This window comes from Neopelma chrysocephalum, unplaced genomic scaffold (assembly GCF_003984885.1).
Source record: "Neopelma chrysocephalum unplaced genomic scaffold, ASM398488v2 Primary Assembly neopelma1_75, whole genome shotgun sequence".
NCBI lineage: Eukaryota > Metazoa > Chordata > Aves > Passeriformes > Pipridae > Neopelma > Neopelma chrysocephalum.
In genome coordinates this window covers 7,589,260-7,617,190 of record NW_020897736.1, presented here as the reverse complement: position 1 = coordinate 7,617,190, position 27,931 = coordinate 7,589,260, and the positions used below count along the sequence as shown (strand labels likewise).

The 27,931-nt window shown below is 47.8% G+C and overlaps 1 protein-coding gene across 4 annotated transcripts in view; it reads right to left on the bottom strand.

The window, feature by feature from the left end:
• Positions 1 to 27,931, bottom strand: part of NTRK3 (neurotrophic receptor tyrosine kinase 3) — a 219,466-nt gene that overhangs the window by 154,525 nt on the left and 37,010 nt on the right. For all 4 annotated transcript variants that reach the window (XM_027688403.1, XM_027688402.1, XM_027688406.1 and 1 more), the window contains exons 4-7: positions 11,685 to 11,753; positions 4,258 to 4,415; positions 1,823 to 1,965; positions 1,085 to 1,226 (exon numbers count right to left, since the gene is read on the bottom strand). In XM_027688403.1, coding sequence (XP_027544204.1) covers positions 1,085 to 1,226; positions 1,823 to 1,965; positions 4,258 to 4,415; positions 11,685 to 11,753 — 512 coding nt within the window. The remainder of the gene's footprint in view (positions 1 to 1,084; positions 1,227 to 1,822; positions 1,966 to 4,257; positions 4,416 to 11,684; positions 11,754 to 27,931) is intronic.

Below are 27,931 nucleotides of genomic sequence, written 5' to 3'. Positions count from 1 at the left end.
TCACATCTTCCTGGCAAGGAGGATTCAAAACAGGCAGCCACCTACACGCACAAACCCAGATCTTTTCAGTGTGAAATTACAGCCTTGAGTGATGGGTCTGGGCAACAAGAGCAGGGGTAGCAGAAACTGTCAGCAGCTTAGAGGATTTCACAGGTGAAAAGAGGCATGGGCATGGTGCTGTTTAAGGCGTGAAGGAAAAGATGCTGAAACACCGCGCAAAAAACCTGCGCCTGCTGACCAGTCACCTCTGAGCTGAGCTTTAATCACCTCCATTATTCAATCCATCAATAGCACTTACTGGGAGGAAGATCAAAGTAGTAAAGCATCATGTAGCATGCATGGGTTCACCAAGACTACTAAGAACCCCACATGGGTCTCCACTCTACCTGGCAAGGTTGGGGGTGGGGGACAGATTTTCAAAATACAGAGTAAGGGCAAATATTACAGACACAGCAAAATATAGTAAATCTCAGCTGCTTGAGACCACAAAGCTGTGTAAACTTCCTCTTAAGGTCAGGTTTGTGTTATGTTATATTAGAAAGCACAAAGAAAGTTGAGCTACTTGCAGATAAAAGTGAACAGTTGAAATTTTACATGTGCACATTTACGTGGCATTTGCAGTCCAACTTTGAAGGAATGGACCTGGGGGAAGCACTAATATCCCTGAAATCAGTGGCAAGATTTAAACTGTCTTTAACAAGGGTGTCACTGAACCTCTCACATAGCATCAGGGCAACCAACTCTGTATTTGTAAATGGATTTTTAGTCCCTTTATGGCTTTTTCTTACTCTACTGGATCTTCCAAGAGATGAGTGGAGAGATGCCCACCACCAGTGCGGTACTGGTGTTCCTCTCCTGCTCTAGCGCTCATTTCTGGATTAATGGAAGCATCAGGGAAGCAAAATTACTGACACTTAAGAGAGAGGTGTGTGAGGATCCACCTTCTCCTCACTGTTCTCAGCTCCTCCTAATCCTCACTCACAAACCCAATATGTCACAGGTAGCAAGTGGCCACGCACTCAAATAGTTCCCAAGGCAGCCCCTCCAGCCTCTGTATGGACAAGGTCTCTCCAGTGGTACTTACAGTAGACGGTGAGCAGCACACTAGCATTGCTCATCCCCACCACGTTCTCAGCAATGCAGGTGAGCAGGAACCCGTTGTCCTCACTGGTGACGTTCACCAAGGTCAAATTGATGGCATGAACATTGGTCCAGTTGAGGTTGGTCTAAAAATCATAAAGAGAAATATAGACAGAAGTTGGTGTCTGGTGGATCCTTGCTTCCCTGCTACGACCCCCAGAAGAAGAGGATCACACTTCCCATGTAAGATGTGAGGAGGTCTCAAAAACCCTAGGATCTGTGTGAAGGGAGGTGTTCCCTCACCTGATTAAACACACCACATCCTATAAGAGGAACTACAGGAAGGGGAGAGCCATGGCATTGTAGCACTGATAAATGTGTTTTGCCTCTAGAAAATCTTGCTTAGCTGCCTAATTTGGCCACAGCTATTGCAGGCACCTCTGCAAACAGTTGGTTTCATTAGAGCAGACATGAGTTAATTCAATTAGGGATCACTGAAATACAAAGCTCTCTCCTCTTCCCTTTCCAGACACGCAGAGGGAAGATTTTGCTCCCTTCTGTTAGCCCCCAGGTTCTCATGGGGGAAAGTAATGGTTGATACAGCCATTTCACATTTTTCACAGCAGCCTCTACCATCTTCCCGGATCCTCTGCCCTGCACGCCCAGACCCAGGGAAACCCTGGCAGCTGCTTTGCCCCTGCCACGCGGGGCACAGGCAGCACTGAGGTCCTGTGGCCCCTACCTGGTGGGTGTTGATGGAGTGGAGTTCGGCCACCGTCCAGTCGACGTCCGGCAGCGGCGATCCCGAGCCGTTACAGGTGATGACGGCGTTCTCCCCTTCCCGCACCGTCAGGTTCACGTGGCTCACACTGATCTCAGGAAGGTCTAGAGGAGCCAAACACCAAAGTGCTCAGGTGTAGTGCAGCGTTTGCTATAGCCAGACACAGAACACTCGTGTGGACTCAGATCCCACCAAGCTGTTTCCCAAATCAGCCTCCAGCACCCTGGGATAAGTAGCAGGAGGTAACAGCATGGTCTTGCCCTACCGAGGGAAAGAGGGATGTTGGAGACAGGGTGAAACGCAGACACTGGAAACGTGCCAGCTGAGCAGACCCTCTGATCATCTCTGAATCCAAAAGTTGGTGCCCAGTTCCAGCCACCCTTCCCTTCACACAGCCCCCATCCCCATCTCGCTGCTCCCACAGAAGCTGCTCAGAGTGGCAGTAACCTGGGATTAGAAAACTGTAATGCGAGAAGATCCAAAGCATCCCCATCTCCAGGGATAAGGCGCAGGGCACCCAGTACTCCAGGTGAGGAAAGTGTCCCTCTAATTTATAACAATCAAGAGAAGATGACCAAGGATGTGTCCTCATATTAACTGCAGCTCTCCCAGTAAAAGGTGCCCTTGCTCTTCCTTGGTGGTAGCAGAGGGATTCACTGATTTATGGCGGTTCTGATTTACACCACTTCCTTACTCACTGCCACAGGCACCAAATATCCTTGCAACATGAAACAAGACAGCACTGGTTGCAAGAAGGGCAAATAGCCTTCTTGCATATGACAGGTTTTGTGGGATGTTTTCAGAAGCAAATTGGGGAGGCAGAGCAGAAGGAACTGACCAGTGGTCCCATCTCATCATAGGGCAGGAGTATCCATCACACGAATGCAAAGCCATAGATGGGGACACACATTCTTTTGTTGCCATCAGGGAGTCACAAAAGGAGGGAAAGAACATTGTACTGACTGGGGGGATGCCAGAAGAAAGGAGGTAGTGGTCTAGGCCTGGCAAAGCTGTATACATGGTAGGAATCACTGGAGAGGGAGATGGGAGGGACATGTATGGTCTTCTCAAGGTTGAGCTGGTATCAAACATGGCCACATCAAGCCACACCAGCCCTCAGCACCAAAGGACAAAGACAAATATTGTTACAACATCCCTTGAGTCTTAATGCTTGAACAGAAAGACTCTCCTCTGGAGGAAAGCAGACCAGTGTAGCTCTCTGCCCTTCCAGGAGATTGCATGGTCACAGGAGGTGCTCATACTGGACACCAGCACATTTGTGTTCCCAAATCAGCACCCTGCTAGAGTCTCCTAGAGTCTAATGCCACCACTGATGTAGCCACCTCTCCTCATGCCCCTGATCCCTAAGGATTTTTTTTTTTTATCTCTAATTCCTGAAGCTTATTCTTCCCATGTGGGGCGGAAATTACAGCACTCTCAAATCTTTTTAGTTCATCCACATGAAGGCACACTTTGGCCAGTTTCCAGAGTTTAACAGGCCATCATGAACTTGAAAAAAACCAACACAACAAAAAACCCCAAGTCATGCAAATCCAAATGTGCATGCTGTTTATCTACTACTGCTACAAGTAACAAACCCAAATTCCTAGTACAGAGGATGATCATCAAAAAAAGAAATCCTCTGGTTTTCATCCTTTTTCAGCCCGTGAGTTTGACAGCTGCTTGCGTACAGGCAGTTTAATTGCTCTGCAGAAGGTACATCTCTTTCTCCTTACTCTGCAAGGGATGCTTTCCAGTAATGGCAATAGCAGAGCAAAAACTGACACCAAACAGGCAGCTGATGCATGAACAAGGTGAAGGAAAAAGGCATAACTATTGAACATGCCTCATGTTGCTCCTGGGGCTGCTGGACTCTTTTAAACATCAGCGGGAAACAGAAAGAGATATAAAGTCACTCCTGCCTCTTCCCTACAGATATGGGATTTCAATTGAAAAATAAAACAAAGGAAAATGAATAGAGACATGCATTTCCTAAGAGTAATTATAAAAGATACAGTGGCAGTGTCTTTTAACAATACACTGTTTCTAGGTTTTGTTAGACAGAGGAAGATCAACATGAAACAGCCCTTTTCAAGACATCACAGACTCACCACAGACACTTTGTCAAGCAGCAGCATTGCAGTGAAGAAAATGCCCCAGATCACCCAATATCTTTCATACACACACCAATAGCAGTCTCGCATTTACCCAGACACTCTATTTATAATCCACAAACTACCCCAATCAGCTTCAATCTTCTTGTTCTTGACCACATGGTGGGAATTCTGCTACACCAGGCTCTCCAAGCAAATAACTCAACCAGCAGTGCTGGATAGCACAAGGAGCCCTCCTGGCACCCTCTTAGCCTCCCTCCTGTGCAGCCCCAGGATTCTTACCACACTGGGTGATGTTCATGTCCTGCAAACGGATGATGGTTGCATCCATGGTCATGCAGTAGAGGCCCTGGTGCTGCAGGTTTGCCTCGCCCTTCTCCTGCCAGAGCTGGATCCAGCGAATGTCACAGCTGCAGTTAAAAAGGTTCCTCTCTAGTCTCCTGTGGGCAGAGGGAGGTGAGAAAGGATGGTGGGATGGGGAAGAATGAGTAGAGCCATCGCCTGGCTCCAGGCTCCCAGGGGAGGACAGCCACCATGCAGGTGTAAGAGCTAAGGTAGAATCGTCTCCATGTTATTTGCCTGGGGTCTTCTGGCACTTATTATTCCCATCTTTTCCACAGTTACACAACCATGCATTCACAGTCTCCTTCATGTGTGCACACAAGGCTTTACATCTCCCAGGGCAGCACAGGGATACACACGTCTTTCACTGCAAGATCTGCTCAGCTGTGGCTCAGTCCCACAGTCATCTGGACACCCAGAAGAGTCACCCCTCAGCAAAGGAGCAGGCAGTTCCCCACTGCCCTAAAATATTGATTCACACCTTCAAATCCCACTTCAGCAGCAGTCTAAGCCCCTGCTGGGCAAAGCACACCTCCAGCTCCCACAAGCACTCAGAGAAGCTGGCAGCTCTTCTCCCAAGTTCCTTGTACGGACACAAGCTCCTGGTGACCCAGAACATGAGCTAATGTGCAAGGTAACATGCATTTTAATCAAATCAATCAGCACTGCACTGAGACCCTGCTGACCTGGCCAGGAGAAATGGAGAAAAGCACTGCCTTTAATGTACTTCATTTAAACCACACTTACACACAGTTTATATACCAGGAATGTTTATTATAATTGATTTTCCAACCTATTAACCATTTCATTTACATTTTTAAAGCTCTGCAGCTCTCTGTGGACATGCAAGGAAGGCAAGTCCCAGCCAGGAGAAGAGCCCAGTGTTCAACCAGGGCAGACTGAGTTACCAAAGCAGATTGCAATGATAACTTGAACAAAATAGGAGACACAGCCTGAAGAAACAAAATATCTCGCCACATAACTATAAAGCAAAGAAAGTGGGGACCAGTGGAGCAAGCAGTGCCAAAGATGAGCTCAGTCACCCCAAAGCAGGGTCATCTCCAAAGGTCAAACCATTGCTTCACATGATATCTAGATCCCCCATCAGAGAGGAAAAAGCTTTTTTTCCTGCTCTGTTCCACGTGTTACTGCAAAATTCATGCTTGCTTTTACAAAATTAATTTCACCCAGTAACAGGATTTGGAAACAACCTTCCAAACATCTGCAGCTGCTGTTTTGTCAATACTGTGCTGCAAAAGGAGGAAGAAGTGAAGGGATCTTCTGGTAGTACCCGGGGTTGTTAAAACTGAACCCTCATCTTCTCATACATCAAGATGTCATCTGACTTTTTTTTTTTTCCCCAGAGCAAACACTGAGTTGAACTTCACTCTGGTTTTTCATCAGTTAATTTCTTTCCCACCAAAAGCACATAAACCTCTGCAACACAGGTACAGGGTTCAGACAAGCAATTCAAAGGCCAAAGCACTACATTTAACAGACCAGAACAGATTAGCACAGTGATTTGGTGGGATTTGAGTGATGAGGCATTCCCTGTGTGCTATGACAGGTACTGCCAGTAGTTTGCACATGCTTCACAACCTCTTCTACACGGCCATGAATCCACTTTCCTTTCAGAATCCTCCCAGGATCACTGCTACCAGCAGGACAAGCATGTAGGTAAGAGTCGTGGACTTGGCTAATGGCAGATCAGGTAACCAGGGACATACCCTGGGACCTGGCGGGGAGCTGGGGGAGCTCAGATGCAATGGGGGAGAAATTCTGCTCTGCTGCAAATATCCTCACAAAAGGAGGCTGCCGGGAGAGCTGCTGTCCTAGCACTTAAGGGCAGCTCTGTAAGTAATAGACAGCAGCTTTCCCGGCCCATTGCTAATTCATGAACGGCCATGAATAATACAGGAGCTGCAGGCTTCAGGGCAGAACTTCCCCACAACCTGCCCCAACGTCAGCGATGTAGCTCGCTCTAATCGAGACCCCCACAGGGGCTTTTGCACAAATTAACTCCCATCACGGGCTGGATGCACCAAGTGCCACTGGCAGCTGGCACAGCACCGCAGGTAGAAGGGGCACAGACGTGTGCACCCCTTTTCCCTAACATGCATTGCAAAAGCACTCCTGACATGTGGAAGGCACCCTCCCTCCTTGCTTGATGCTTGCCCTGCCATGCCAGCCAGCTCTCCAGAGAGGTGTGCAGGGATTTCCATTCTCTCGCTGTTCTGCACCTGCTCAAAAACCTGGATCTCCAATTCTCTCCTCAGACCTCATCCCTTGCAGGGATCATTAGGAGCTGTGGCTCCTTACAGCTCTTCCTCCCACATTTCTGTTACACATCTCCACTACCTACGACCCTCTGCTTGTGGAGATAAAATTCACCCTCTCTTCTCTGCAAAGAGGAAAATACCTTGGGAAGCACAAGGCGATAAAACCCACTGCTGGGCCAAAAGACATCACCATGTGCTGCAGAAACATCTCCCATCCCATGGGTGCAGTGGCACTGCAGTGAGAATTAAGGCAGGCTCCTTGTCATGGGATGTATACAGCACAACTTACTCCTGGAGCAGACAAATAAACCCAAAGGGCTTTTTTTTTTTGCATGTAGCCTGCAATTATTGCCAAAGCTTTGCTTGGTTGCAGGTGCTCAGGAGTGGTGCACACTCCCACACCCTCTTCAAGCCTCCTTAAAACTGAAAATGCCTGTAAGAAATAGCAAGTGTCACAGCCACAAGCAAGCTGGGCTCTCTCTGTACGAGCAGAGCTGCTCTGTGACTCAAGGAGTTGGCCCAAAAAGAGATGAAATCTGCACATGAGCCTGAGCCATCCACCAGCCCCAGGCAAAGCAGAGGCTTCAGTAGGGTGTGCTCTGGGCACAGCCCCTCCCCAAAACAGGCACACTGTGCTTGGGAAAGAGGAAAACTGTGACAATCATGCCCTGAACTGTCATTTGATGGGGCAATGACCCATCAAAGCTGAAACCCTAGAGCCACATAGGCACTAAGTCAACTCTTCAGCAACAGTGATCCTACAAGTGCCTGGCTGAGCCCACCTTTGCTCCCTACAGAAAGCTGTACACACTGTTTCCCAAAACTGCCCGGACAGCCTACACCAGGGTGAACCAGTGTGGGAGAGAGATGCCATCAGCATTCCAGTATGTACTGAAACAGACAGAACTTCACACACACTGAGCAGTTTTTTTCCAGACTAGGCAGCTAAATGAGACACATGCCTTGTCCCATGCCTCCCCACTCATCAGCTAAAGCAAAGCTGTCTGCAGCTAAAGCCTCTCAGAGGGCAGCAGAGATCCTTGCCACACTTCTCCTGTCTGTTTCAATTCACATAGAATGCTGCCAAGGTTTTGTACACTTGCAATTAAAACACTCTTCCTACCTTGGGACTGAGGCCACTTGCCTAAGCTTGAGAACCAAAGAGCACTCAGCAGAGAGAGAACAAAATCTAATTTTTTCCTTTCTATGTATTTCCCAGAACCAGGGCTTCTCTTGATGTTCCAACCAGAACTGTTGCTTCCGAACCCCTGCCAGAAAGGGATAGAATAGAAAGGGAAGGACTCAGGGAGTGATGGCTGGTGTCTGACAGCTGGATTAGCTAATGCAGAGAGCAAGCAAGTGCCCACTGTTTAGCTACAGCTCTATTAGTGTGACTGTTGGCAGCAAGAAGTTTCTAAGCTAGAGTAGAAACGATGTTAAATTGGACTCATAACATTAACAGAGATGCTGCTGTGCCCCATCCCCACCAAAGCCTCTTCCTGTAGCATTGCAGAAATATACTGCAGGGCAAGCTGGCAGGGACTGTTGGTATTAGAAATGCTGATGGGCCAGGCAGAGTGGCAAGATGTTCAGGACTACAAGGTTTTATACAACCAAAGGCGTAATTGGATCCAGAGTCTTAGGTCTTTCCGGGAAGGAATTTCTTGAAATGTCAGCCCTAAGCTCTCTAAGGACATGACAAAGGAAGCCAAGGACATGACAGAGGAAACCAGCTGTGACTTCTGGATAAGAAAGGCTCTAAGTCCAATGTTTATGAGCTGTTGCATGTGTCAGATGCTTCCCTGCACACACTCAGCTTCAGACTTAGGAGAGTTCTGTGCTCATTAGCCTGAGCCCTGCTGGTCAAGGTCAGCCTGTGCTGTGGGAATTAGGGCTGGAGTTACTGGAAACCATTCCAAGCCTTGTTTCTGGCCAGAAAGAGCAAGAGATAATATTCTCTGGAAGGGTGCCTCATTTTTGCCATCCTTTCTTCAATGAGTCAGCAGGGGAAAATCTCAGCTATGTTGAACAAGAAACTTTTCTTTAAAGCCATACCATGTTCATGAGCTTGTGATGCCTTGGATGCAGCCAAGCAGCAGTTTCAAGCCTCAGGTTCCCATCCACCTCTCTGGTCTTCCTATTAGTCTTCTGCTCTTTCCTCCTCATTGTTCACTCTGAGTGGCTTTATCAGGTCTCACATTCCCTGGCAATCTCCATGTCACAATCAGTTGTAGCTCCTCTCCTCCCAACATTCTCCTGGAGACAATCCTCCCATCAGTTCCCTCACCACATGCTGCACTGCTCCAAGCTGCCTTGTTGTAAGTCACAGTTTTAGCTTTGATGACTATCCTCCCTCTGGATCCGCAATTGCCTGGTAGCACAGGGGCACTGACACTCAACATAAGGTGCCTCTGGTGAGCCCCTGCAGATCTGCTTGTCCCACAACCCTCCACACTGCCCTAACCCTCTGGAGAAGAGCGGACTCTTGCCAGCATCTCTGTGTCCCTGGAGTCTTCTGGACTCTCCATTGCTGTGCACAAACACTGCTGCTCAGCCTGCCTTCCTCAGGCTTACTGTCTCTGTATTGGTCTCTGCTGCTCACCATCTTCTCCCTTTCCAGAGAGTTTTGGCTCAACTTCAAGTCCTTGGCTGATGTCAATCTGCAACTCCTTTTCTAGCTTTCACCAGTGTTTCACACTCATTTTATGTGGGCCATATATTCTATCTCTTTCCTGGTTCTGGAAGCCTCTTTGGAGCTCAGTGTGCCAAAAAACTGTCTCTTACTCACCCATCCTCTGCATTTCTAAAAAAAAAAAAATAATACCATATTTCCCACTTTTGCACATCCATTAGTAATTCCTCACTATCTTGGAGAATTGCTTTTTCTCACCAGCAGGTCCCATCCTTCTAGCACTGTGACCACCATGTAGACAACATATGCCTTTACCTTAATTCCAACATCAATTCAGAGACCATAGCTCAGGCTACACCTCTCAGACTACACCTCTGTGCTGCCTTCTTTCCAACAAATCCAAGGTTTAGCAGGACAGTTTCATGGAAGGACAAGGAAGGACACTGCAGGCACATCTCTCTGCCCCTTAAACACTGAGGTCCTTGTGGGTATCAGGTAAAATATCCCTCTCCTGTCACGTTTGGGGAACAGCATCATCACGTTATTCTGGTAGTCTCCATCTCAGCTGTGCTTATATGGATGGAGGATCCTTAATGACAAGGAGCTTAGAGAGGAACATCTGTCAGGAAGCACCAGTGACAAAGTAATTCTTCAGGAAAAATAAAGTTCACCAGGCTCTTACTCCAGCTCAGCCAACAGCAAGGCAGCCCCTGTGGGCAGGCACATTTGTAGGTCTAAATTGCTCACTGAAGCTGGTGCCAGGAAGTGGTTTGCCAAGACCCCTTTCACAACTTGGAGCAGGAGAGATTCAGCTGAGGCTCCTGCCCCACACTATGCCAAGTGTCCCTATGAGACACCATGGACAACACCACATTGGTTTTGCTTTCCCACTCCATCACAACTTCCTAACAACTAGCCCTGTGATCTCCCACAGTTCTACAGGCATTATTGTTTCGTTCATTGGGGCTTGTTATCTCCAAGAAAACAGCTCTGAGCACAGCTCCAACGTGAGCCAAGTAATTCAGCTCCTTCCCACTTGCCATGCTGTGGAGTGCTGGCCCCAAGTGACCCTGCTGACAGCAACCAAAGCCACCCCAAGCACGCCAGCTCCCTGCCAGGATCATCATATCAGGACAACACAGGTGTATACTTCATCAGGCAAAGTACCCTTTGCTGCCCCAAAAGCAGCTTCTCAATTCCCTTTTTGCTTGGTATTGGTTTTTTGAACCTGATGGGGGCTGGCAGACCTGGGACGTGCCTGAAGAAACAAAATATGAGCAAATGGAGCAAAGGCACATAAAAATGAGCTCCACTGGAAATATTCCCATTAATCTGCAGGCTCACCATTACCCCAGGCCCTGCCAGTGCCACTAGCTCAGGACTGCAGCCCCATTTGCTCCTCCACTCTTGGGTCTCTCTTGGGTAACAACCATCAATCTGAGTTTTGCCAGACAGCACAATGACAATAAGTAAAGGTCTAAGAATACAAATGACTCATGCTATTAAACTTGAAACCCGAGCCAGACTTGAAAAATATTTAGAGCTGTAATCAGTGAGGAGACAAATTCCAAATTCAGCATTTTAACTCTGCAAGCCAAATTTTCCCATCAGAAGGGCGTTTCGCTATTTTCTAATATCACTATTAGTATTTTTCATTTAACAATTTGACAGAAATAAAATACACTGCAGTAACACCGGTGATAACACACTTACTCCCACTTGAAAGACTGTCTTTATTCTTTCATAAGTCACTTCTAGCTTACAGCTCTATTGATCATTGGTGAGGATGAATGGAGCTTCCCAGGATCCTCTGGGACAAATCCTACATATATATTTTTTTATACCCACCAAACAACTATTTCTAAAATTCAACAAAACAGGTCATCAGGGCAACGCTCCATTGATTTCGTGTCCACTTATTCTTCAAGCACGATGCTGAATGCACTATCAATAATTCAGCAGGCTGAAGGCCACCAGTGCCCCAGGAGAGTCACTATCTCACCATCTCCCACATCAGAGCTGGGAGGTGCCTCTGTTGTTAGAGAGCAAGAGAATCATTCGCCTAAAAATCCGGGGCATCTTACAAAGCATGTCTACCAACTAAAGAAAAACAGTTATTCCTACCCTGCAACAGATGAAGAGCAAGTATTTGAAAAGATTCACTCAAAATCTGGCCCAGTAAGTATTTCTAATGTGATCCCAGAGTTAGTCAACCGTTTACTATCCCAAGCATGACTTGTTCATCATCCCGACATTAATTAGCCAGCTGCTGTGAAGTTAAAAGAGAAGCAGTTCTGCTCTGGTGCTCCTGTACCCAGGAAACCCTTCCAAGGATGGTGCTGCCCACTGGAGTTTTAGGTAATCATTCACAGGCTTCAAAATAGCTCTATTTGGATATCATTCCCCCTCTCAGCCTCCCCTCTTCTCCCAGGAGGTACCCCCAGGGCAGGACTTACAGTTCAAAGAGCCGCAGGGTCTGGAAGAGTTGCCATGACAGAGTGGTGAGGCGGTTCCCGGAGAGGTCTCTGAAAATTAATAAGAAAAAAAAAGAGAGAAGTAGTCACAGTAAATAGTTCTTCCTGCACGTGGTTGTACCACCTCCACAGATCTCATCGTCCTCCTCAACAGGGATGCCATCAAGCAGTTCATCATGCAAGTTTAGATTTAATAATGAGAGATTTTAATGAGGACAAACCCAAATGAAAGTTTCTCATTTTACTATTTTTTTTTAAGGGGAAAAATGATTTATATCCTGCTGCAGTGTTAAGAAAAAAAAAATCCAATGTCTGATTCTTGCCCATGAATCTGGAGCTCAACCAACCATAAGCAAAAAGAACAAGTCTAATTTCAGAACTCGAACAAAAAATTAAGTAGAAATCTCATGTTAAAAATAGTAACAGCCAGGTTCAAATGACAGCATGATGATTACCCAAGGTGTTATCAAATGATCTGCAGTAGCTGTAAGCTCCAGGTGTCCCAGTATGACTCTGTGTTTCTTGCACCCAGGGGTACCACTGCTACAGCAGCCAACAGCTCCCCATCCCTCTCTCCATCTGCCCAAACTTGCAAAAACATAAATCTCATCTACCTGGGAGAGCTTTGCAACCCAGTAGACATCTCTTCAGCTGAAAGCCAGAGAGGATGAAAGAGTGAAAAGCAACTGAATTAATTAAAAAAAAAAAAAGAAAAAAATGTGGGGTAGAAAAGCAGAAAGAGGAAAGCACTGGGTTTCCAACAGCATAAGAAGATGGTAATAAAGCACATTCTGTAGTGAGCAGCCTTCCCAGGGACACTCAGCCAGCCTGAGAGCCCCTGACCGAGTGACCAGTCCATGGGGGAAGCAGAGAGATGGGTGGTTGCAAGCTCTGGGAGAAAACCAAATGTTCCAATCTCTGCTGGCCTCCAGAACACACAGGAGGTGCTGCCTCACATCCTTCACCAAATCCATCCCCACTGTGAGCTGCAGGCAGGGCAGTTCAGTGCCAGGCTGCAGACACCCTTCTGCCTCAGCCCTGCCTGCTGGGAAGAGCGAGGAAAGGCCAGAGGCACAAAACACCTGGAGGTTCATTCAACTCTGGGCTGGCCAGGCAGGAGGTATGAGGTAAGGTGGCACAGCAGTGACAGTGGACAGCCCAGTTCTGCCCGACCCAGCCCCCAGCTCCTGTTTAATTTGCAGAAACATGCTAAAACCAAGAGAGCAAACCCTTGAATGGCTCCTGCTGGCACAGGTCTGATGCATGAGGATTTGGGATGACAGATTTATTTGCTGCCTTACACCAGGTTGCAGCAAGGGAAAAGCAATTCTGTCCTGTCCCACCTGCACAAGCAATGCTGTGAAGCCCAGAACTCTGCAATTAGGAGTGGGGAAGCTGCTCACACAGCAAAGCATCATCCCAAAGGCTCTCCACGAGCCTGGCAGAAGAATAATCCCAAACACCACGATGGCACAGTGCTGCCTCATTAAATTCTGTCTCTGCTTCACATCAGACTACCCCGCTGCGGAAACCACGGCAAACCACAGGCACCTTATTTCACATGACTATGATCCCACCATTCCTATGGCTGTAGACAAACTGCTTCCAGCCTCTGATAAAGGTGGCAAAAATGGCAGGTGAAGCTAAGCAGAGAAGAATAAAAATATTACAAGACTCCGTCTCTTATCCACCCCAGAGCACTGAGCACCTGGAAACTTTGCAAAGACAGATGAAAAGTAGGAGGGGAAGGAGCAGCTCACTGTTACTGAAAAGTGAGACAGTAAACTCCCTCCCCCAGCCCAGGGAGAAGAAGGAAGCGTAAAGGGGATGCATGAGAGACAGCAAGATGTGGGAGAGAGGCAGAGATGCAGAGGAGGGAGTGAATCTCACTGGAATGTCCTTTCTCAAAGGTCATGTTTTGCTACATTAGGCAGAAATGTCAAGAGAAAATTGGATTCTGAAAGAGAAGAGAAAAAACAACAGGCTTTCCACGCAAATAAGGGAATCAAAAATAGCATGATCGTGTTATTACAATTTAGGACACAGAGAGATGGAGGAAGGATACAACCTCACTAATGCAAGGAGCTTTGCCAGGCAGATGTGCTCCGCTTCTCATCTCCTGCAGTCCTTGGAAACCAACTCTTACCACCTCCTCCCTCCCCCAGACAACAACCCACAACAGCATTAGGCAAAGAGGAGATGGGTCTTCCCTGGCACACATCTGGCAGGAGACTCTGCTCTCAAATGGCAAAGCTGCTGTTCAATCTGACCTGAGCATCAACTTCCGCAGGGCTGGTCAGGGCACACACACCCACAGCTGATTTCAGACAGTCAGGACACACATGGGGAGGAACATGTTTATCATTGGAAACAGACACCTTGGACACTCAAAATGTCAGAAAGGTCCTTCCTCAGCCTCAGAGACAGACCTCAGCACAGAAACAGAAAGGGGTTGCACACAAACACACATTAAAAATACATCATTTCAATCACAAAAACTCCAAAGGTCAGAGATGCCAGGATTAGGATTCCACAAAGGTACAGCTACTGACTTTTGTTGCAAAAGATAGAGCTCCTCCAGAGAAACCTCATAGCACAGCACTGATTTCTCCCCAGAAGAGATCAATCCCACATGCTGGATGGGGCAGGTTTCACAGGGAAGGTAGCATGTGATTCTGTAATTAGAGATGGAATCACAGTACATTCACAGGAGGAGACTAAATTACAGCTCTACAGGTGAAGCTCTGAGCTCCAGCACTTTGTAAATCCTGTTTGTGCTCAAACCTCAGCTGCACCAAGTTTCCCAGTGTCCTGTAACAGCATAAACAGGGAGGACTGGGGAAAATGAAGGCACTTTCAGCCAGAGCTAGTTCTCTCCCAGTTCCAGTTGGCCATTCTGCCTTTTTGGCTGCCTTTTGGCAGCTGTTTCCAAGACTGAAAGTCTGTGGCCACCTCCAAATCCCTCTTGTTTGCAGTGACAAGAACCCCCATCCTCCTGTGCCATGGCTGGGCAGTGCCAGCTCTCTACTTCCTGACCCGGTTGCTTCCCCCTCCCAGCAGGCTGAATCACACTACTCATTGCTCTCCAACCACTCCCAAATACTTCTCAGCCTCAATTTCCTTATCCATGTCCAAATTTCCAATGATCTTCTGTACTTTTACATCCTTCCAGCCCAGCCCAGTGTCCCAACAAGAACTGTTGCTCCTCTGCCCTATCTGCTCCCAAACATCCTTTATTAAACTTCTTCCTCCAGCTGGATCAAAACCCATTCTGCTGACATAAGATGTCCCAGAGCAAAATCAAGTCTTCCAAGCAAAATCTGCCCTTTGACAAAATTTCTTCCCCTCCACAAAAGGAGAATGCAGCTGCTCTGTAACAGGAGCATCACCAGTATTTTCTAGTTCGAGCAAAACAGCTTGTTTTCCCCCCTCCCTTCCTCCACCTCAAGCATTTGAGAAAGTTCTTATGTGAAACTAGAAAGAAATAACAATAAAATGTAGAATTCAGCCAGGAGCAGACACCCAACACAGAAAACTTCAGCCTGAGCAATTAAAATTTGGCAGAGTTATAGGAAAGTGGAAGCACTCCTGCAGCAAAGTGTGCCAGACAACCTTTATAACAGCCTATGCACCAGCTCCACCTGTAATAAAATATGGCACATCACACGTCGAGGAAACACAGGCAGAGGGAAGTAAAATGCCTTCCCTGCGTATTTCTCAATGATGAACAAGTCTCTCTCAGGACAGACCTGCCATCAGTGCTCCTGGAACATATTCAAACTGCTTCTTTGCCATGGGACATTTTCTCCATCACTCACAAGATGCTCTTTTCCACTGAGATAGTCTTTAGAAATAGCTGCCAGGGTCTTTTTTTGCCTCCAGAGCAGGTTTTGAAGGAGTTGGGGAGGGAGAAGGTGTTGGATGGCCCTCAGACCAGGTCCAGGGTAGCAACCACCCATCCCACTCGTGACTCAGACCCAACACCACTCCACAATCTTCCTGCTGCAGCAACCGTGCTCCTAAGGCTCCTGCTTTGCAGGTGGCTCATCACACCCTATCCCCAGCATCCTTCTCCACCACCAACCCTCCCACACCTCAAACACAGGCTGCTATCACTGAGTGACAGCTAAATCCTGGTTCTTGCTCTCTCCCTCCATCCTTCTCCGACATTTCAGGAAGGGACATGCCATGTCCTGCACACCCTCCCACAGCTCCTGCAGGCACTTGCTGGTGACCAGCAAGGAAGGGGAGGTGACCTTTGCCATTTTGTCCCAGCACAAGTGACAGATGGGACCATGGAGGTACATCTCCTGAACAAGCTCTTGGGTTTGAAAGGGGATGTGTGGGTGTGGGACAAAGAGGAGTCTGGATCCGTGTGGCCCAGAACAAGGGCACTTCAGTGAAGAGAGGACAGCATGGGGGTTTTTTTCTCCTCAATTAGCCAGCAGCCAAAAGTGTTTCCACTATTAAAGCAATTTTTATTCAGCTAAATTAAGCCAGTTGCCTCATTAATGACACCAACAAGCAGGAGCCCCTGTAATTAAACTGTAAGTTATTTTATGCAGTTCAGCTCAATGCAATGGCAGAAACGCTGCTGCTGGGGAGGGACCCTGCATGCCTGTGCCTCCTCCACATAGTTTCATCCTCCACTCGCCCTTGTTTCCAACCTGACACGTTTATTTCTGCATGGGAGAAGTTTTTCACACGTTTTAATAACATGGTGCCACTCTGAAAATCCTGACTGTGGAGGATTAACTCCACAGAGCAGCTGGGGCTCAGGGAGCACGAGCCTGGCAGAAATGAGGAGAGATGCACATCCTCAGCTGTGGTCCCCAGCGCTGGATATGCTGATGGCACTGCATGGGACTCCCTTGATATCTGGGCACAACAGGTGCTTCCCATCATCTCACAGCTCGCTGCAGCCTTAGCTGGGTGCTGGTGGCCACAGGAGAGGAGAATGTCAGCAGCCTCACATGCTGTTGTAGGGGCAGCTCCATCCAGGCTTCATATCTGCAGCAAGTAAGCTGCTAAAGCTTTGGGTTTGAACCAGAGAAATGCTGGAAAGTTACTCTGGGGCTTGCTTATCCCTGCCAGATAACTCCAGTGACCTCTAAAAGCAATGTTACACTCCCCATCACCCGCCTCCCCTTCCCCGTCCCCCTCCCTCTGCTTCCTGTTTAGTAAGCAGCTTTGCTCTTTAAGGGAAAAAATGTACTGTCCTCCCTTAATGAATGTGCTAAAATTACCCCAACAAGTCCCAGAAGCTGTGGCAGGACAGGTCTCCTCACAAAGCAGGCCCTGCAAATATTAGACTCCACTGAAATCTCTGATGGCTCTGCACCAAGCCCCAGCAGGACATGCTTGACACAGCCTGAAAAATGACCAGGCAATGCCAAGCACATGCAAACCTTGCACACTCAGGAAGCAGAGTGAGCAGAACAGGGTTGTGGAACTGGTCAGCCTCAGATTTTATAGCTGCCAGGATTCCTCCTCGATCTCCTCCCTGTCCAGTCTCATCACCAGAATGTGTATACTGGTGCTATGGAGGAGTGAGACAGTTTACAGAGGTCCTCAGCCATGGTCTGGCATTACCTACAGCCCAGTTCTGCTACTCAAGCAACCCCTCAGCAACCCCCATGTCTTTATTGACCTCAAACATGCAGAAGCAATAAAGACTGCAAGGTTCAATTTTCCTTTGTGAGTTTGGGCAGCATAACTAACTCCTTTATCCTGTCCACAGGTTCTGTCCTGTGCCTTGTAAGGCGCGTGTCACACAGTACATGCCATCACATTATCATCTCATTCTCCACAAATTGTTTCTTGTTCTAGGGCTACAGTCAGAATCTGCAATAATTTCTCAAACTCAGAGCACCCTGCACAAGAGAGGAGAGAAAGACCATCACGGGTGACACAGAGGAAGAGACCCTACCATTCCATATGCATAGCACAGGTCCTGGAGGTGTGATGCTGGGGGAGGAACCACCAACCCCTCTGCACTTCTCAGTTGCAGGACCCTGATTTGTAAATTCCCATCTGCCACTGAAACAGTGCTGAGGGAAGTGAAAGGGGCTGGTCTCCTTCATTGTTCTTTAAACAACAGCTTTACAAAACAAAAGCTGCAGAGCAAGTGGGAAGGCGTAAGGCACCACGCCTCTGTCACAGGGCTCCCACGGCCAGTGCCAGCAGCACATCTGCCCCACGCCTCTCCTCCCACTACCTTTGCCAATGCAGCAAGCCATGTCCTGCTGCTGCCTTCAACCCAACCCATCCTTTACTTTAAGGGCTATTTTAAGGCCATCTCCTACCCCATGACACTTTCACACCCTCTAAGTCATCTCTTCTGAGGCATCTCCCAGCTGCATGCAGCTTTGTTTGGAGACAAATCACCCTTCAGAATCCATTGTTGCTCACAGTTTCGGTTCAGCATGTGGTACAGATGGGAAGGCGTCACCAGATGTGGGTAATATTGTCCCCTGTGCCTCGAGGCACATCAGATGCAGGGATCTGACCCTCTGGACTACAATCATCTTGTCCTTGTTGTGTGCACTTTCCATTGCTCTTCTCCAAAGACATCTGGGCTCTCAGAGGACTGAAGGAAAGGTTAAAAGCTGGGTCAGCCCTGCAGTTGCTTTCCCTTTGCCTGCCAGCTTCCCTGCAGGGCAGAGTCCAGCAGCATCCACGGAATAGGCCAGTCTTCTGCTCAAGGAGAAGAAAAATCAACCTGCAATAGGTAAGAGCCCTTCCCCATGGCTGCCCTCCTGCAGCCAGAGGTCCTCAGGGCTGCACTGCCCTCACCCTCTCTCTTCTGTCCCAAACTGCAGTAATTCCAGGCCCAAAATATAACTGTGTGTTGGGCTTTCCTCCTGCTTCTGCATGCAGAAATAATACTAGAGATGTATGCTCACTGAGGACAAGGGCTGCCAGCTGACAGCTCCAGTGAGGGGTTGGGTTTACCCTGCCTGTTTGCTTCAAATTTCATTGTTCTTTGAGCTGGGAACAGAGAACAACTGGGGAATGACTCCTGCTCACAGGTTTCCCGTGAGCCCAGCACAAACTCGATCACTCTGTGTGAGGAAACTCAGTGCTGTGGGCAAGACACAGCTCAAGGGGATGGTGTGGGAAGCAGATCTATGCCCTCAGGACATTCCCCAGCATCTCCAAGTATGCCATAATTGGACTTGATGAACTCAGAGGTCTTGTCCAACCTTAAGGAATCTACGATTCCATGAACACCAAACTTCCAGGCTTCCCACCAGCTCCCCTTGGATACACTGACAGCAGCAAGGACAGGTGCACAGGAGGTACCACTCCAGATGGGAGGTCACTCCAAATGCCCAGGTAGACATTGGGAGAAGGTCCACACAAGAGTCTCAATGCCAACACATCAAGAACAGATGTGCTGGGAGACAGTCTAGTTATCACTCTCCCTCCAGAACAAGCACTGTGCTCTCAGCTGTTAGAAGGCTCTTGCATCAAATTTATGTATAAAAAAAAATAAAAATTAAACATCCCCACCTACTTGGATGCCCAGAAATCAATGAGCCCTGAATAATCTCAAACACTGCTCTTGCAAGGGGTTAGTAAAGACAAAACTAACAGCTGGGCCTGAGCCCCAATTTGCCTGACTCAGGGAAGGGTTCCAGAGGATGAGATGGACTGGGATAGTACCGAGAGCTCTGCAGAGCCTCCGAAGAAAAGAAGGGGTATAAATATGAATATATATATATATATATATATATAAAATCTCCAGCAACAGCAAAACAACAGGGCATAAGGCAGGGTAAGCTCTCAGCAGACTCTGCTAAATGGTTTCCAATTAATTAACTGATTACATGATAGAACAGAAGGGGATTCAAGTGAGTGCTGTTGACCTTTAAGAATAATTAATATCATCAGGATCGTAAAACTCGTCCAAGAAAAATAATTAGGAAGATTCTAATATTGCCTCCAAAGCCACATCGAAATGGGAGAGGAAGGTTCTGGTTAGTTCAGAGGCACAGTTCCCAAGTACATGCTAGCAAAACCATTTCTCCCTTATCCCTGCTTCCCCCTGCAGGTCTCCCACACACACATGCTTCTTCCCTACCCCAGTTAACCCTCCCTCTCCTCTCCAGATCCATTTTCCATATCAACTCTTCTACAACCCATCCCCCTTCTGCTCCATTTCAACCTTCTTTCCAAAAGACTCCTTGCTTCAAGCCTTTCTTGCAACCCTATCTCTCCAAACTGGTTCCTGTCTCTCCCACATCCTCATCCCATCCCCTGCTCATCTTTGACCAGCCCCAAACTCCACCCTCTGCCTTCCTCGACCTCAGGAAGGAGCCCTGGTCCTTCCATATGACATCAATCCACTTTTTATCTCCAGTCACCACTGGCAGCTTCATACGCTGACAGAAGGCAAGCGCTACATGTAATCCCAAAAAAAGCTCTTCTCTGCTTTTCCTCAGCAGTCAAGTCCATCACAGAGGCTGGTTTGGGAAGCAGATGTAAGCAATGCACAGCAACAGGAGGAAGTGAAAGACGGGAAACTCATGAATCCCTTATCTCCCATTACACCTCACCAAGCACATGAATGCTCCCACCTCGCTATATTTTCCTTGCTTCTCCTTTCCTAGTTCACTTGGCCCAAAGGTCCTGTGTGGGAGAGGGCTGGAAAGCCACTGAGCCAAGCAGGAACTGCAGTGGTGAACTTCTCAGGGAAGGTCACTTGAGCACACTGGGAGGGAGGGAGGCAGCCAACATTTCTCGTGAGGGAAGTATAAAAAAAAAAAATAAATCCACAGCCCTGGAATGAAACCCACCTATGCAGCGAATAAATAAATTTCCTCTGCTCCTTATTATCATTAAAACTTCTGTGGCTTGACACTTCACTAAATTATAGATAAAAGGAAAAATGGTCTTCCTGGGCTCAGAAAAGCAGGTTGCTGCCAGAGAGCTGTGTTTACAGCAGCTAATGAAAAGAAAGCCTGTCATTAGCCTGCAGCACTCACCCCACCTTGGCGGGGAGCAGAGCTACCTGCACCCACAGCACCAAGGGCCCGAGAGCAGCAGCTGAGCACCATGAGGGACCAGAGCTGGGGAGCATGCAGGGGCCTTGGGGCAGCACAGGGAGGTGCACACATGAGGAACCAAAGGGACCATGCCATCAGCCAGTGGAGATGGCAGCTGCCACCTCCCACGCTGTGCAGAGGCTCCTGGCCGCAGCAGGAGGTGAGGCTGACATGCTCCAGCTATGCCTCATCAAATGGCAAGAAAAACACTCAGCCTGGGAGACAGACAGCACCAAGCAGGGAGCTGCCTCGCACCAGGCTGCTGCTTCCCCCCAGGGGCCCGTGGGGTGGGCATGGGGAGCAAGCAGGCAGCAGATGCCTGAAGTGCACCTGAGCATGGGCATAGGAGTATTTCTTCCCAAAAGCCTGTTTGCAGCAGCTGAGCACACAGGGAGGAGTAACACTCTGAGCAGAGACCTGCCTGCAGCAACACCTGAGCCGTGCCATGATGTGCCTCCTCACAGCTCCGGGCACGCTTGGCTGAGGGGGACAGGGAACTGGTGGTGATTTAATACAGCCAGAACTCAGCAAAGCCTCTCTGCTACACTCCACATTTATAACCACCCCAAAAGCAGAAACACGTTTTGCTTTGACAGTTAGCTCTGTCAAAACAAAAAAGAATGTCTGGACACAGAATTTACATTTTTCCCGTTCTTCTCAATCCACAATGCACTTAAAAAGAAGTGTGTTTTGCTGGGCCGTGTGAGGAATGTCTTCAAATGAAAAAACTAATCACCGCAAAGAACTGAGTGCTTCAGAGTGCAGCAGGCATTCTTTCATTATTCCGAGACAGCAAATTACCCACAATTACCAACACGCACAACTGGATACAACAAACATTTAGCCAAAGCCCACGGATTGCGGTTGCAGCGAGATTGGATGGCAGATGTCCTAGAGAACTACTCATGTGAGAAACCCCCAGACAGCAGCCAGGCAGTGGTGCTGCAAAAACAACTCCATTCACGCTGCAGAGCAAAGTCAGTGCCAGGAAACACTGCAGTTCAGAAAGTTAGCATTCATAGAATCACAGAGTGGTTTGGGGTGGAAGGGACCTTAAAAATCATCTAGTTCCAAGCCCCCTGCCATAGGCAGGACACCTTCCACGAGACCATGTTGCTCAGAGACCCATCCAGCCTGGCCTTGAACACCTTCAGGGTTATTGCAGGTATTGCAGCTGTCAAACAGGCACCTGGGCAGGCTGGTTTCACAGCAGCATAAAGGCACCTCCAGCAGTCACCCAGACTGGGCAGCCCACAGGCAGGATCACACCTTGACCCTCCTCACAGCTGCAGCCAGGAGTGCACAGGCACTAATCCCTCACTGCCCTGACAGCCTGGCTGGGACTGGAAGGTGAAGGAGCTTGATCCAAGAGAAAGGCAAAGAAGGCAGGGGCTGCGCACAGCAGGGCAAACTGCTGGCTGGGCTGAGCAAGAGGTGGGGAAGCCGGGAGGCTTCGGTGCAGGCAGGGAGGCTGGGTCAGAGGCCAGGCTGCAGGCAGGGAGGACGAGGGGCCGCCGGCCCTGTCCGTGGTGCTGAACGTGGCCCCATCCCGCGGGACACCCGTGGGCACCGGCAGAGCTCCCTGGGCAGCAGTGCCGGGAAGGGCCACCCATGACCTCAGGCACGCTGAAGGACAGCAGGCATGGAACATGCTCATCCGCAGCCACTAGCACGGCTAAAGACACCCACAGCTCCCCTGGGAGACACACCCTTGGGTCTCACTGGCAGCCCTGTAAACGCCCCACAGCCTCTTGAATCCGACATAATTCACAGCTCATCCCTTCCCAAATACAAATAAGGGGAGGGGGCTGGTGGGAAACTCCACCCCTCGACCAGTATTGTAATAAAATTTTATAATTCCAATAAAAATCCATGACTGCCTAACTTATGACATTTAAATTCCTGACTTGTCACACACCATCATGAATTAATGTCCCATCTTTCATGCCCTGTCGTATCTTATTGCTCAAATAACATACGATTTTAATGTTTCTATTTTTCTGCCCTGGTGCTTATTGCCAGTATATCAAAAAGGGAAAACCAGCCCTGCAATAATATTGTTAGTAAACCAGTACCATGGTAAGAAAAACCCCTGGAGAGAATTTGTGTAGTCATTCAGTTTTCAGTCATCCTGCCATGATTGTTCACTCTCTCGCCCAGAAGCTTTCCATGTCCTCAGGTACCCCCCCAGGGAGGTTCCTCTCCCCTGTGCAGTACCTCTCATACTGGCATAGGCAGGTAAGAAATGCTTTGCTCCACATCTAACCAACTAAGCCTCAGGGTCTGGGAAACAAGCAAGAGAGAGAGTTGGAGGCTGTTCTAGAGTACCTCCATGCTGCAGTGACCTCAGAAACCTAGAAACAAGACACTCTCTCTGTCGTGCCCAAATCTCCAGAAATCAGCTCATTCTGTGCTAAAAAAAAAAACCAACAACACAAACAAACAAAAAAAAACCCAAACAAACACCAAAACCAAACAAAAAAACAACACAACCCAAAAAAACACCAATACACAAAACCACACACACACTCATGTAGGAACAACCTCATTTTAAATATTCCCAGCACCATCTGCAGCCTTTTTTAAAGAAGGGATGGGAAAAAACCCAGGACCTTTGCAAAAACCACAGCTGCTCATTTCACATGTCAGTCAAAAGACAATTGATCAAACTTCAGGAAGGGAAATAAGTCTCACAATGCAGCTGGAAAGAACATCTCAACATTTCAAAGGAAGGAAGGAGAGGCAAAGCCACAGTAAAGTCCTGAGCCCAGGTACCAGAGTGGTAGGCATTATGTAAGAATCCAAGTGGGCAAAACTTATTTGTGATAGAGTTGTTATAACTCATCCTACGTTAAAATAGCATTACACAACAACTCAAGGTCAGGTTTCATTAGAAATCATACAAAGTGTTAGGCTTCAAATAGATCAAATAAAAACAGAGGAAACAAGTGTTATTCTGAAATTGAAGCAGGACAAATCTTTCCACAAGGCGTGCAGTGCTTGAGCTGGAAACTTTCTTTCTCAGGTCCCACTAGAGTACATTAGTCACAAGATCACCACTCCTCTTTTATTATAGTGCAACAAACCCTCTCCACAGTCAAGTGAAGCAGCCTGCAGCCAAAAATTAGTTACCCAGTCCTCTGAATGCAGGTCAAATTATTTCAACCCAGCCTGAAGGAAAGCCACAGTGCTGCAGGGAACTGGTCTCTCTTTTGGCCTTGTGCACAACAGCTGGTAAAACCCAGGACCTACCTCTGCCACTGCAGAAAAAGGAATAGCTGCAGTTAACTGCTTATCAGTCACCTATGGCAATAAACGGGGAATAAACATGCCATCAAACCACTGCTGCCAATTAGCATATCAGCAAGGACCTGCACTACACTGGTATCTAGGGGGCAAAGCAGATGGGGAGAAGAACAGGAAAGTTTATGGAAGCAGAGGAGATGTAACAGCTGTTTATTTTAGAGACTGCGCCATAAGCATGCCCAGCATTTTATAGAACTAGAGACATACAGGGGAAAGTGCCTCCCTGAGTAAATCACAGCACAGAGGTTTGCTCCTGGAAGGGGCTGGAGCAGGAACACCCTTGGAGCACAAATAGGAATCAAAGGGTACTCAAAGTGCCTGGCTGGTTAAGGATACTAAAGAAACATTCACCTAATACAACTTAAAGGCTGTTTAAAACTTTCTCATGCTTCTCATTTTCCATATATTCATGGAGAAATTTGGTTCCTATTTAGCAAATGCAAAATAAAACACATTAAACTATCAAGTAGGTGGGTTGGGTAAATGCATTTTACTTTACCTTCCCAGTGAGCTAAGAGCTCACATATAGTCATATATTGTGCCCCAGCTGATACACACAGACTTGTTAGGCTGCATTGACCCAAGAGTACGGATAGGAAATCAAGAGCAATTAACACATGACAGTTTGGGTTAGGAGCCTGCCAGAATGTGTATGACAGCAGTGCCGTGATGAAAGGACAAAGCAGGGAGAAACCATTAGGAAGGAGGAGAAAGGGTAATAGGACATCCAGAATCAAGCAGAGAGTTGCAGGCAGGCACAAGGCCTGGAGCTGGTTACTGGAGAGAGCAAAAGAGAGAGTTTAAGAATGGCTCATCCAGAACAAGGTGACAGATCATTAACCACCGAGCAGGGAAAATTACCCTCAAACCTCAACTGAGAGGCAATAGTGTTATACTTGAACTAATTCAGCATTCTGATACTTTGTTTATTTCTTTATTTAATGTAAGATCTCGATCAAGTTCTTAGACACACAGAGCAAAGAAAGTGAACCTCACTAGCCTTGCAAGAAGGTTGCCTGCAGCCCTTTGAAAGTGCAGGATCCTTAGCTGCTGGAGGGCTACAAGTGCTGCCCTGAAGCAGCACTGAAGAGGGCAGAGGGCAACTCATCAACTTCGTACTGCCTCAGCCCCCTCAGTTTTCAGGGGATGCAGCCTAGTATCTTGCCTATCAAAGCCTAAACCCATAACATATCTCCGGGAATTCCCATGTCAAAGCAAAAAGCTACATTCAATACCAAGGCACCACTTCGCTACACAGCTGCCATGAACCCAACCAGGACACTGAAGCTAAATCCTCATCCTCAGAAAACAACAACTGACAGATGAGGTTCTGGAAGGCTCCAGATTATTCACAGCTCAGGTTTGCCTGAAAACAAGCCATCTCAGTCTTTCACCAGGCAAAGCAGGTCCCTGTGGCATTCCTGCCACCACCTTCCAGTTAATCCTCATTTTGGGGAGAAAGGGACCGACATGGTCACATAGATAAAAGAACCTGTGGAGCTGGTGATCTGACCACACCACACCAAAAAACAGTTATGCTCAGCACAAAGCACTCCGGGGTCTCCGTGTTTAAGACTCTCGGGTGAAGACTGGAAGAGAAAGCTTGATCCTCAACCCCATCCTTACTCTGGCAGGCAATGCTGAGAGAGCAATCTTTGACAGAAGCTGTGCCTGGGCTGGCCCACAAACTAATTTAGAGCACATATAAACCTCCAGAAGACAGTTAAGGAAGAGCCTCTGAATGCAGATAGAAATGGCAATTATTAATTTTCCAAATAGAAATCTGACTACTTAAGCCTTATTTAAAAACATGCCTGTCTCTGTAATTACACAGCCTTAATTTGTTTTCTTTACTACACAATAAATAAGGTGTGCACAATTACCCTCTGCAAACACAAGGCAGTGCCTCCTGACTGGCTGGTTGAGTACGCAGCCGCCCAGGAAAATATTTAGAGGGAAGCAGTCTCTTAAGTACCTGCTTACCAGTAAGGGGGGACTCAGGCACTGCAAATATCAACTTGTCTCACTCAGCCTGCTGAGAGCTCACTCTCCTTACATGCACAGCTCTGCTGTCCCACGACCAGTGAGGGCTGCACACTTTGGCCAGCAGCAAACAGGTCGTGTCCTCCCCTGTGCACCAGTTCCTGGTGCACTGTGAAACTGAGCTCTCCTGTGGACTTCCCAGTTCCTAACGAGGAATTTGCTAAGGCTAAATTCTTACAAGGCACTACAAAAACTTCTCTTTACTATGCCTCTGCCTATTTTCATGATATATGTAGGAAGTTGATCTCCTCATGACTTGTAACCCTCTATCAAGTTCAAATAAATTAGCCAAAGACTTCCACTGTCATTAGGAGAAGGGACAGAGAGTTTGAGAGCAGGCAAGACTTTCCTCACTAAGCTGTACTAAACACAGCAGCATAGTAAATATGTATTCAGATGGTTTATGTGTCAAATTTAGGAACCATACCACACTAAAGTTTTCTTGTACAGCCTCAAGCCAAAGACTGAGGTTTTCTGTCAATACCAAGCATTTTCTATGTTCAGCTGCATTGCCTGCTAACACCAACATCCAGGAATCTTGGCTACAAGTCTTCCACAGCCTAGGCTTGCTGGTCCTCACATCCAGTGCATACAGTTGTCCAGGACTATTCCTGCAACAGCCAAAGGACTGTCAAAGATGCACAGAAATGGGACCAGAAACCCACCAACGCAACTTCTCCCAGTGAGATGATCTGAAATAATGGCACAAAATGACACTGGAAGATATCCAGTTTACATCAGACCCACATCCAGCCAGTCTTTCTTTTGGAAAGACTCAACTCTTTTGGTCCAAACGCCAGCAGAAGACATAGATCCATGTTGTAAAATCCATATTTTGGATTAATTGCCTTGTAGCAGTGATAGGCTTCACATCACCAACAATCAGACAAGGCCATGGAGCCCTAATTGTCCCCATTCAAGGAGAAGGAAGAGGACTCCAAAGCCATTTCTAGATCCAAACTTCTGGCTCCAGGTCACCCACTGCTACTCCAGTGATCAGGTTGACCTCCAGCCCCTTAAACTAATACAGCTAATTTTAAACCTTAAAGGACAGGCATGACCCTGCCCAGCTGCACTTTGGAGCACTCTGAGATCTACCACTTGAGCACCTGAATGCTGAAAATCCCCTTCATGGGTATCTCACCTTTCCACCCTGACTCTGTGACAGGGAAGGGGGGAAAAAACCAAGCCAAACTTCATCCAAACCCTCACAAACCTGAGCTCTTGCAATTAGAGCTGGGATAAGTGATCTGCTTGTGATTGCACAGCTGGGGTCTGAAGACAAGCGCGTGCACAGAGGAAGGGCCAGAAATAGATGTTACTGGGAGAAGGCAGAGCTATCTGGCCCATTTGAGAGGAGGAAACCTTGATGAAAGGCACTGGGAAAAAACTTAGTTCAGCAGGAAGTTTGGATTTAACCCAGGATGGGAAGGGAGGGGGGAGGGAAAAAAAAAATCAGCTTTGGAGACCTCAGAATTTGTACATGAGCTTCATGTGAAAAAATGCTCAGACCCAGCTTGTAGCACCCTGCAAAGGTCTGGCCCGGGGTTCCCACCTCCCTGTGCCAGCCCTCACTGGCAGTGAAACCACTTTCTCATTTATTAGACACATCTGCCATCTTATTAACTCAGCTCCACCAGCAACCATCCAAACAGTCATCAAAGGCGAAGGAAAACCAGAGTGGCAGCGATAACGTGCAGCAGTAACTCAACAAGCCCTGAACACCATCCCATAGTCCCCAATCCTGCAGGCAGCCCTTCCACAAGGGGACTGGGACAGTATCACTCACTCCTGTCTGCTATTGTACCTGGTTGCAGCAGCCCAAGACTT